General features: G+C 43.5%; 1 protein-coding gene across 2 annotated transcripts in view; it reads left to right on the top strand.

Annotated features, from left to right (window-relative positions):
- Positions 1-1,182: 1,182 nt before the first annotated feature.
- The window catches only part of Slc9a6 (solute carrier family 9 member A6), a 59,186-nt gene continuing 47,984 nt past the window's right edge, over positions 1,183-12,384 (top strand). For both annotated transcript variants that reach the window (XM_057759334.1, XM_057759335.1), the window contains exons 1-2: positions 1,183-1,513; positions 11,948-12,147. In XM_057759334.1, coding sequence (XP_057615317.1) covers positions 1,186-1,513; positions 11,948-12,147 — 528 coding nt within the window. In that variant the 5' untranslated portion in view covers positions 1,183-1,185. The remainder of the gene's footprint in view (positions 1,514-11,947; positions 12,148-12,384) is intronic.

Here is a 12,384-nt window from a genome sequence, read left to right as displayed (position 1 = left end):
TTAGTGGGCTGTGTGGCCGGTCCTGATATGAAAACCTTTCAGGATGGGACCTTTTACACAAAATGGCCAGGCTGCGATTGATAGTGATTCTAGTGATGTCTGAAAACTTTGAGGAAGGAGACATATTCATAAGGGAAGAATTAGCTCCTTTACAGGAGAGACTCAATATATACTCCACAGGTAGAGGCCTGAAAGCTTGCTGACAGGCCAGGGCTTGAGACTTGTAGCGGATTTATGTAGAAGTGAAAGTCTAGAGCTCAAAACCCCCTAAGGAGTGCACCCGCAAGTATGGCGACTTTTTGGAGAGGTTCCCAAATACAGCTCAGCTATGGAGGTGAACTATGAAAATCTTGCCTTGTGAGTCCAGGGGACTACATAGAAATGTCTCCGGGGCAGTTGGGGGGTGACAGGTAGGGAGTCAAAGAACTGGTGACACTTGCCTTCAAATGGCAATCTAAAAGAACAACAGGAGAGGGAAATAGCCTCTACCACCAAAGATTTCTCCCCAGAGGGAGGGAGGTGCTTCTGGGAGGAGGGAAATCTGAGCACAAACTTGGTTGACTATCCTTTTACAAGGCTGATGAAGCTCTGTATTCGTTTCTGACACAGGAGATGACATATATCAAGCTTTGACTGCTAAAGAAAACTCAATAATATGATCCATGCCTTTGTGTGAGTTCTTTTACGAACTCTTACTGTGTTTTCCCCCCCAATAATAACAGAATAAGGGGATTCCGATAAATTACAGAGCTGGAGATTGAGGCCACTCCCAAGGGGACAACTTCTTATCCTTTAAGAGACGCTGGGGGACGATATCCAGATGGGTTATGAAGATGGATTCCTGTCCCCTTCCCAGCTGTCAGAATAGAATCAAAGTAAAGAGCGCACAATCGGCATCTGATTACACTGGGTCCATGTTTCTTACGTAGTGTTTTCTGCGTGGGTTAAATTCGGACAGATCTCGAGCTCTAGTTGTGCCCTTAGGTGGGCAGAGCAGCAAAGGAATGGTGACGCACAGGCGGGAGCTGTGGCGGTCCCTTTAAGACTGAAGGCAGTGCGGGGCGGTGCCTGCACCGCCTGCTCAGCTGCAGCCCCGCCCCTTTCCCGTGAGCCCTCGGGGAGTGGTCTCACCGCGGGCGGCTGCGGGTGAGGAGTGGGGCGGGGGTGGGGGGTGGGGGGGAAGACATGGCTGTGCCTCGGCGCAGCTGGCGGCTGGCGCCTGTTCGCCATGGCGTCTGCCGGCCCAGGGCGCGTCCGCTTATGCGGCCCCTCTGGTTGCTCTTCGCAGTGAGCCTCTTTGGCTGGACCGGGGCTTCGGACGGCTCCCGGGGAACGACAAGAGCCATGGACGAGGAGATCGTGTCCGAGAAGCAGGCGGAGGAGAGCCACCGGCAGGACAGCGCCAACCTGCTCATCTTCATCCTGCTACTCACCCTCACCATTCTGACGATCTGGCTCTTCAAGCACCGCCGGGCCCGCTTCCTACATGAAACTGGCCTTGCTATGATTTACGGTAAGTGTCTTGGACCCCTGTCCCCTTACTGGTACTATCCCTTTCTCTGCCTGCCGACTGCTTCTCCTCCTGTCCTAGTCCTGCTCGGCCTACTTTATGCTCTCCTTCTCATTTCATTTTCTGCCTCGTCTTAAGCCGTCCTGGGTTTCTCTGGCTCATCCCCCCCCTCTTTATTTCTGCTACGCCCCCCGTTTTTCCTACCTCGTTCTCAGCCTCGCCTCCCCATTTTCTCTGGCTCTCCTTGCTGTTTTTGCCTCCGACCCCACCCCCTTTTTCCTCTGCACCCCTCTGCCTACCAAGCTGGGCACCAGTAAGGGTGGGTGTTGAAGATGGGAAAGGGAGTCGGGTGCGGTGGCTAGGATGGGGCTTGGGGCAGGGGGAGGGGAAGACATCCTTGTAGTCTGTCTGTCTCTAGGGTGTCAGTTTGTTTAAGGTTCATTGAAGCTGCAGTAGTAGCTGTACTGCCAGCATCTGGCATTCATTTGGAACCAGAGGCGACCTTTACTCATTGCCCAGCTTTTGCTATGCCTCCTTTCCAGATGCAGACGATAACCTTACTCCAGTGGAACCCACGCAAAATCAAAACCTGAAGTGCGCTACAGAAGGCTCAGGACATTTTAAATGTCATCCTAATTTATTATATTCTACCTGTGATACCTGATGGGGAGACCTAGGGTTGATCCTTAGGAGTCAGGTTTATGAAACTGAGGACGAGTGAGAGTTAAGGTTCGTCAAGCAGCATGTTATATACGATATGATGAGAACAGTTCAGCCAAATAGTAATTAAGAATCTTCACGGTTATGTATATGGGTGACTTGCCGTTAGCATGAGGTTATTGACCAATTGCTGTGTAAATGATTTTGGTTCTTGAGTCTCAGTGTGCGTTCTTTTGAGGTTATTTTTCTGTGCGTGGTGGGGCACATGATACACACGCACACACGCGCACACACACACAGAGGGGGGCAAGAAAGGAAAATCAAGCCATGGGCTTAGAAGCATTTTAAGCAATGCTCTAACCTTGCGAGGGGGGAAAGAAGATATTGCTGATGGTCTCATATCTGCCTAGGAGGGTATGGCTGAAGAGATGAGGACAGACAAACAGTCCTGTCTGTGCAGTAATGTGTGAAGATTATCTTCATTTGGTAGAGTCTTGAATTATAGAGGGTTGTTTCTAAGATTTGAAGATAGGTATATGAAGGTTTGGCACTAAAAGGTATTTTTCCATGCAGCCCCCACCCCCTTCCAGTAAATCCAGACTTCTAGGTTGTGCATGCATCTCAAGGGTAGCAAGAAAAGGTAGTTGTCTGCCTTGAAAATGCATGGGCTCAGGCTTGGTTTTCGTTAGTGAGGTAATAAATCCTAAGCATGAGGAGTATTCTTGTTTACTAGGATGTCAAAAATGTATTTCTTTTTCTTTTCTTTCTTTTTCTTTTTTTTCCTTTTGGTTTCTCAAGACAGGGTTTTTCTGTGTAACAGCTGTAACTGTCCTGGAACTTGCTTTGTAGATCAGACTAGCCTCAAACTCACAGAACTCTGCATGTCTCTGCCTCCTGAGTGCTGGGATTAGAGGCTTACACCACCACCACCCAGCCAAAACATTGTATTTCATTTGTAGTGCCTCTTAAGGCTAATTGGTCATACAAGTTGTACATTTTACCTAATTTCTCTGTGTGACAATGTGTGTGACTCGTCTACTATCTTCAACAAACATTTACTAATTAGTTTATTATTATATAGTATGTACAGAATCTGTAGACTTGTAGGATCTTTAAGGAATGTAAAGACAAATCATAAAAGGTATATAATGACATTTGAACTTTGGGTAAATGAAAAATGAGCCATATAGTATTACAATAATCACAGATAATCTCTTTCCTATTGAGAGAGATGTTTTTACTTGACAGTTGATGATACAAGACTTAAGACCAGGGATTGGCATTTTTAAAAGGGCTAGATAATAAAGATCATTGATTTTAAGGGTCATTCATATTACATTTTAATTTCTGTTTTTTTCTCTTTGCAAAATTAAAAAAATGCAAAAAAGGGGGTGGGGGAGGCCAGAGAAAGAAGGATCACTGGGCAAGAGAGTACTGGTTGCTCTTTCAGAGGACCCTGGTTTAATTCCCAGTCCCCACATGGTTGCCCACAGCCATCTGTAACACCAGTTCTAGGGGATTTGATACATATTTCTGGACTGTGGGTAGTGCATACACATACTACACCAACATACATGTAGGCAAAGCGTGCATACACATAAAGTATAAATAATTATATTTTAACATTTAAATCTTTAGGTTTTTAAAATAAGTGAAAAAAAAAGCGTCTTCTCGGCTCTTGGGCCATGGGAAAACAGACTAAGTTCTGAAGCTGCATTTACCTCCTCTATAGCTCTTGCACCATCATAGCTGTTGTGTTACTGTGTATCTGTAGTTTCATTTCTAGGTGAAAAGAGAATTTCTGTACATCTAAGCTTCAGCTGGATGGCGATCTAATTGTGATATCAGTTTCACTATGTAACTACTCTCAGAATAATGCTGTTTGTTTTTTTTGATTGACTGATAGAGGTGGTTCTTGCTATGTAGCCTAGGCTGGTCTTAAACCCATGGCAGTCTCGCATCTGCCTCCCTAGTGCCAAGATGACAGGCTTACATCACCATGCCTACCTCTTTTATCTTTGTAAGAAGCAAGAGTAAAAAGCTTAAACCACAGCTGGGTGTGGTGATCACTAAACTCAGGAAACAGGCAAGAGTATAGCAAGTTGGAGCCCTTCTGGGCTGCAGAGGGAGACCCTATCTTAAAACAGCCAAACGGAAAGTAGACTTAAGTCAATTATGTGGTCAGTTTCTAGACTATAATATAGATATTTAATAATTGCTCTAGTAAGTAGCTGGGCAGTGGTGGTATGGGTCTTTAATCCCAGCACTCAGGAGGCAGGGGCAGGCAGACCTCTGTGGGTTCAAGGCCAACCTGTTCTACAAGAGCTAGTTCCAGAAAAGACTTGATAGCTACAGCGAAACCCTGTCTAGATTCTTAGCCGAGGCGGTGGCGCACACCTTTAATCCCAGCACTCAGGAGGCAGGTGGATTTCTATGAGTTTGAGGCCAGCCTGGTCTACAGAGTGAGTGCCAGGATAATCAGGGCTACATGGAGAAATCCTGTCTCAAAAACCAACCAAACAAAAACAAAAAAAACAGCAAAACACCCCAGGCTCCTCTGTGTGTGCATGTGGAGGTGCGTCGTGAAAAACAGAGCTCAACATTGGGTGGCTTCCTCAGTCACTGTCTGCCTTATTTTTTGAGACAGGACTTCTCACCGAACCCAGAGTTTATGGATTTGTCTAGAATAACCGGCCAGCAAACCCCTATGAATCTTCCCGTTTCCATGTCAGTAGCACCAGGATTACGGAAGCACTCTGCTGTAACCCTGTTTTTATGTGGGTTCTTGGGATCCCAACTCAGATTCCCGTGCTTACACGGCAAGCACATTGCCAACTGAGCCTTTTCCCCATCCCCTGCAAACACAGCATCGATGCTTCCACGTGTTTTGTTCACTGGGCTAGTTTTCTTCTTCTTTTTTTTTTTTTTTTTTTGGTTTTTCGAGACAGGGTTTCTCTGTGGTTTTGGAGCCTGTCCTGGAACTAGCTCTTGTAGACCAGGCTGGTCTCGAACTCACAGAGATCCGCCTGCCTCTGCCTCCCGAGTGCTGGGATTAAAGGCGTGCGCCACCATCGCCCGGCACTGGGCTAGTTTTCTTAGGAAGCTCTAGAGTGAGTCACTGTTAGTAGACATTGTTGAGCTAGTTAATTAAGTCTGAAAAGTGATCACTCACTGCATGTGCTTACAAATAAGAAGCAAATGACAGAAAAATATTTGTTTTGCCTTAGGGAATCTTGTTTGGTTAAGTCCTACGATTAACTATTGCACTATCAGTAAACCTTTCTTCAATGTCTGTGATGGGTGGCATATGATGAAAAAGGTAGGTAGGTGCCACATTCCCTGCCCTAGACAATCTAGTGACTAAATAGCTAGTGTTTATTGCGCATTACAGTGTGTGAGACTGTATTATTCACGTTTAAGTAGCATCTCATTTAAACCTCATAGCAACTCTGTCTTATGGGTACTATTATCTTTCTCATTTTACAGTAGACGAAATTAGGCCTCAGAGAGGGTAAATGATCTGCTTGATAGCATATGTTGAGTCAGGATTAAAAGAGTCTATCTGGTTTAACAGCCCCCTCCCTTTTTTAGCCAGTAAATAACAATGAATGTCAGTAAAAGCTTTGACTTTCTTTGCTGTCTTGAAATTCAGTCAGTCATTGTCACAGAATTAACAATGTTCTCTTAAAAGATCTTATTTTTTTATTATATGAGTGTTTTGTCTGCATATGTGTCTGTGTAGCACATGCATGCATTGCCCTCAGAGGCTAAAGATCGTATCAGATCCCCTGGAGCTGGAGTTCCGCATGGTTGTGAGCCTCCATGTGGCTGCTAGGAATCAATCCTGGGCTCTCTGCCTGAGAAGCAGTGCTCTTAAACCACACAGCCACCTCTCCAGCCTTCTCTAGCAGCAGTTTTGAAACAAGTTATTGGTGATTTTATGAACGCATACTCACTTTCACTAGGAGGCCCTGGGCATTGAACCCAGGACTCGACTCATGGGAGAATAAGCATCCTGTCATTGAACTACACCTTCAAAATCCTCTTTTTACTCTTTATTTTGAGACAAGGTCTCACTGATTAGCCCCGACTAGTCTCAAACTTGCTGTAATTCTTCCTCTGTCTCTTGAGTGCTGGGAATACAGGACTTTATTATTATTATTATTGGTGAGTGTGCATGTTCGCATTGTGTGTTGGTGAGTGCTGGCACGCATACGGCACAGTGCATGTTGGAGGTAAGAGGCTAACTTTGTGGAGTCAGTTTTCCAGTGCTTGAACTCAGGTCATTAGACTTCTGTGGCAAACTCTTTTAGCAGCTGAGCCATCTTGCTGTCCCCAAACACTTCTGAAGGTGTGGACAGTGTTGTCAGCTCTGACTATACTTCATTCTTCAGTGATATTACGCCCATACTTTTGAGCAGCAGGGTTTTCAGGTGCAGTAGGCAGGGAGACAGGGCTGGGGTTGCTGAGGAAGCCATGTTGCATTATCTAGAGAAGCCGACAGTGGTTCAGGTGCTGCCGAGTTCCTTATCCTTAGGAGCATTTTCAGCACAAGCAGATCATGAATGCAGAGGCAGGCTAGGCTTCTGTTTGTGAAAACTGCTCTTGTCGCCTGTTATTAATTTAAATTTTATAATAGCAATATATTCTACTCCTCCATATGTGTAGGATGCTAGCCGTTTCTGCCTTATCTTCTAGACAAAGCACTCTTTTGTGACTGTCCTCTTTACTGGGAATTACTTTAATTCCATGATTAGGATTTGACCTTTTACAGAACTCGAATTTAGTTGATCTGTCAACTTTTTCCAGAGAAATTCCAGTTTTCCATCTGCTATAATGAAATGCCTGTCTTGTTTCCAGCATAAGTAATTGTTCTTTATGCTGTTGTTTTATTGTCCAAGGTGTGTGTTTTAAATCTGCCCAAGTGCTTAATCAGGGCACCTTCTATTTCAGTGTGGGTTCAGGCATGCAGAGAAGCCAGTGGACACTCTTCCTTGCATTGGGAAGAATTTATGCTTCTGTTGGTAATATTTACAGTAGCTAAATGGTGATCTTTTAACATGTAAATGCAAAGGGATAACTTTTACTGAGCTGCTCAGGAGAGAATGGTTGTCTCTGTGTCACCCACACAGAGGAACTACATGGACGCAGCCTTTCTTCCCTCCTGGTTATGGCTATCAAGGATTGCTGATAACCAGTCATGACGTTCGTCCTCCTCTCTCATGACCCTTTCTCTGGCCCCTTCTCCTTCACTCTCCCCTGCCCCGTGACTCAGTCCCTTTCCCTGCTTTCTTTCTTTCATCGTATAGAGGTTTGTCTAAACTCAAGATTGTGCCTTACAGTGTGCTCCACCACGCCCAGTTGTTTTTGTACCACTGGTTTGTATTAATATGCTGGGCTTTAAACTCAGCGCTTTGCACTGCCTGTTGCTCTTGCTGCAAGATATGCCCCACCAATCCAGGAGAGGCAGGAGATTTTAAAGTGAATCTTCATTTTCAGATCTGAGCATTGGCAAATATTTTTCAGATTGATATTTTCTCTGCCCCTTTCCCTACCAGCTACTGCTTTTACAGCCCTGTTTCTTTTTTTTACTTAATTTTTTCACGTAATATATTTTGATCGTATTTCTTTTTCCTGAACTCCTCTGAGAGTTCCCCCCTTCCCTACTTTGTGTTCTCACTCACTCAGAAGAACAAAGAAAAAATCAAAACAAATACACAAAAACCCAGTAAGATAAAAAAAAAATAATGAAACAGTCTCCCCCACCTAAAAAATGAAACACGGAGTCTATTTTGGGTTGGTTAACTACTCCTGGGCATGGGGCCTGCCCTCAGTGTGGGTGATAGCTCAGTGACACTCACTGGAGAAAACTGATTTCCCCTTCCCAGCAGGGATCAGTTGCAAATAGCTTCTTGATTGGGTGAGACTATGTGTCCACTTCTCCTTCCCAGTGTTAGGATTTTGTCTGCTTTGAGCTCATGCAGAACTCGTGCCTGCTGTCCTGGTCTCTGTGAGTTCATATGAGTAGCTGTTAGTGTGTATACAAGATGCTGTTTGCCTGGAGTCATCTGCCACCTCCCCTCTTAGAATCTTTCTGTATAGGTCTCTGAGCCTGTAGGGCCAGGTTTGATAGAGACATCCCATTTAGTGCTCAGTGCTCCACAGTCCCTTACTCTCTTCACATTGTCTGTTTGGGGATCTCAGCGTTAATTCCCATCTGATGCCAGAAGAAAGCCTCTGAAGAGTTGAGTGATACAACGATCTTCTGTACATCCCCCTGATTCTGTTTCATTCCTCCCTCCTCTGGTCTGGCTTCTTATCAAGGGGACCCAGGGCTGGAGAGATGGCTCAGAGGTTAAGAGCACTGCCTGCTCTTCCAAAGGTCCTGAGTTCAATTCCCAGCAACCACATGGTGGCTTACAACCATCTGAAATGAGATCTGATGCCCTCTCCTGGCTGCAGACACACAGACAGAATATTGTATACATAATAAATAAATATTTAAAAAAAAAAGGGGGACCCATACCTTCCTGGTTGCTAAACCCAGAGGAGATTTCTCACTTCTTCATTATTTAACATTATTGTAGCAATTAATAATTTTCATCATTTCCTCAAAAAATGAAAATTTCTGCTTCTTCCTGAATTTTTAGCCACCATGTATTTCTTCCTATTCTTTTGGTTTTCGTCCTTGGGTTCATTATCAGTTTGTCGGTTCCTATTGGCCCCTCCATGGTAGTTGTTAACGGAGCAAACGCAGGACTGACAGCTGGAGTCTTCTTCCCGTACGCTTTGCTCTCAGTTGTCATCTCATTTATGTACCTAAACTTTCCTAACTGATCACGAAGTTGAGGCTCTCTACTTGTGCTCTAGACTCCACATCCTCAGATGAAACTCAACATGTTTGAAACTAAACTTGGGGGCGGGAGAGATGCCCAGCAGTTAATGGCACTTGCTCCTCTTCAGAGGGATCTTAGCTCCCAACACCCATGTCAGGCTTCTCCCAACTGCTGACACTCCGGCTCCAGGGCACTTGATGCCTTCCTCTGGTCTGCTGTGGGCACCTGTGCTTATGTGACAGACAGATGTGCACATACAAATAAAGAGTATTTTAAAAACGAACTTGGACTTTCACCCCTACAAATCCATTCTCTCCGTGTGTTCCCACTTCATTAAATAGCTTTGTTTTCCATCTGGATGCACAGGCCAGCATGACCACCTCATTGTCAAGTCCATTAAAGCTCCTCTAGTCTTTCACCTCATTCTCCCTAGCCTATTCTACTCAGCCACCAAAGCTCTCGAAAACATACTATCTTCCAACGACCCCCACTTCTGACATTACTCTCTTAGATGAGGTCCAAAGCTCTCACCTAGACAGCCATTTAGACCCTCTCAAGTCTAGACCAAGCTTTTAAAATAGAACGCTAATGTCAAGCTCACACTTAGGACTCTTCAGTGATTTCTTTTTACTTCAGGGCATTAAAGTTCACCCCCCCTTTTCAGCACACCTGTTATTGTTTATGATTTAGTCCCTGCACATCTCCGGACTTCATCTCTTGTCGGCTCTTATTGGAGCCACACTGAAACACCTTGTAATTACTCTAATCAGTCAGGTTCTGTTATTCCTTGAGTGGATATATATTCTACTATACCTCTACCTGGTAATGATATTAGTTACTTAGGTGACATTGCTGGAAAACCCTCTAATGTTCCATTCCCTTAGACTTGGTTAAACATCTCTTTTCTGTAATTTAAGGCATCTTGTATATGGATGTGTTGCATTACAATTGTTAAAATTGTTTTTTTTTTTTCTAACTGGACTGAGAACTCTTTGAAATGGACATTGTTTTCATCTGTGAACCCTGGGGATGTATCTTGCTTAAGTTGGCAGTTTGCATCTTAAATGAATGGTGACCAGTCACAATAAAAGACTGTGAGAAGGTAAAGTGTAGTTAGCACTGTGACTCTTGGCCTTAAAAAAAGTTCCAGAAGTATGGGTTCAGTGTGTAGTTGAGGTATATACATATATAAATATTAATTTGCCATACAAATGAAGTTTGATATATTCTACAACAAAGGTGAATGTCCAAATATTATGTACTAAGTGAAAGAAGCTAACACAAGAGGTCATACATGAAATGTCCACTATAGGCAAATCTATAGAGATGAAAAGTAGATTTTTGACTTCTAAGAGCTAGAGCTTATAGGTCTAGAGAGATAAATTAGTCATAAACTACTGTAAAAGCATGAGAACCTGAGTTTGGGCCCTTACCCAAGGAACAGCAGGCATGGTGGCATGTGTGTTCAAGTAGAGCTCTATGGTGGGAGGGGGCAGAGATAGGTAGGCCTCTGGAGCTCACTGGCCACCTAGCCTAGCCAAAATCAGTAAGGTGTAGGCTCAGGGAAAGGCCCTGTCTCAAATAATAAAAGATTGACTAAGGAAGACACCCAATGTTAATCTCTACTACACAGATGTCCATATATGTGCATGTATGTATGTGTGTCTACATCTATACATATTCAATTTTTTAAAAGGTAAAAAAAACCCAAAAGGCTAGAGTTTGGGGATAGGAGAGTAAGGAGTATTCTAAAATTTTGGCAGAATTGAGAATGTTCTGGAATTAGTGGTGGTTGAGTTACACTTTGTGAATATACAATTTGTGACTATACTAAAGTTCATTGAATTGTGTTCAAAAGACTAAGCTTCATAGCATTAGAATTCTCTCAGTAAAACTGTCATTAAGCATTGCAGTTTATCAGCACAGTTTTATAGAATGCAGAGAATTGTGTGTATCTGAATATGTGTAGGAGTAAAGCCTGTATGCTGGTCACATAGGACCAGAATCAGGACTTTTCTTTGGTATATTGATTTTGAGGTGGGTATTTGAAACTTTAATTCTGACATTTCAATAGTAGAAGAATTCAACCAATTTATAAATAATAGATTTACTTTGCCATTTATTAAATATATATTACTTGATCTCCTATGTGTGTGTGCTTTGAAAATAACACAGGGAACATATATGTTTACCTTGTTAATTGATGCGGGTGGTAGCGCACGCCTTTAATCTCAACACTTGGGAGGCAGAGGAAGCAGATTTCTGTGAATTCGAGGCTAGCTAGTTCCAGGACAGGCTCCAAAGCTACAGAGAAACCCTGTCTCAAAAAAAAAAAGCAAGGGGAAAAAAAAGAAAACACTGCCTAACTTTGTTAATTGATGGTTGAGGGTTTTAAAAAAACACATTTTTGTGGTCTTGGACTTAAACCCAAGGAGTAGCACTAAAGAAACACCTTGTTTGGAAATAGGGTCTCATGTCCAGGAACTCACTATGTAGCCCAGGCAGGTTTGAACCTAGTCTTTCCTCAGCCTCTTGAGTGCTAGGATTATAGGTGTGCACCAAATTTGCCAGGCTCCAAAAGTATACCTTTCCAGTGTGAGTGCGCTGTCAACTCGAGCACAATCTGTTACAGACGATTTGAAGATATTCTCTCAGTCCCTTCCCGTATTGCTTATGTATGTAGTGACTGAGAAGTGTGGTCTGTGCTGTTAATCTAGGGCACATTTTCCCTTCTGGCCTACTCGATTATGAGAAAATTGGACTCTTAGACATGTGAATTCAGTAGTACTTTAAACTGTAATAGCATTTGGTCTAAAAATTAGTTCTGATCCTCCATGGACTCTCATCAGAAATTTTCTGTTCTTGATCCAGAGATATGTGTTAGGTACAAATAAACAGTTTCTGTCTGTATGAGGAGCTGATGGGGTTCTTTCATTTCCAGGTGTTTTGGTGGGGCTGGTACTTCGGTACGGCATTCATGTTCCAAGTGACGTGAATAATGTCACCCTGAGCTGTGAAGTGCAATCAAGTCCAACTACCTTGCTGGTCAATGTCAGTGGAAAATTTTACGAGTATATGCTGAAAGGAGAGATTAGCTCGCATGAGCTCAACAATGTTCAAGATAACGAGATGCTCAGGAAGGTGAGTTTTTAGTTGAAGGGGATGTTTGGGTTTTTGAAAAGGTGTGTAATGAGCAACCAGATGAATCTTAAGAAAACTGATGACCCATTTTATTTTATTTTATTAATTTTTTATTTTGAGGCAGTTTCACTTGCGTGCTCATTTGCGTGCTGCCCTAGACCTTGTAGTCCACCTGTCCCTGTCTGCTTGGAGATACGTGCATGCACTACTTACCTCTCAGCTTGTGCCACTGTACCT

This window comes from Chionomys nivalis, chromosome X (genome assembly GCF_950005125.1).
Source record: "Chionomys nivalis chromosome X, mChiNiv1.1, whole genome shotgun sequence".
Taxonomy (NCBI): domain Eukaryota; kingdom Metazoa; phylum Chordata; class Mammalia; order Rodentia; family Cricetidae; genus Chionomys; species Chionomys nivalis.
Note: the sequence above shows the minus strand (reverse complement) of the source record. Positions and strands in the feature narration are given on the sequence as shown.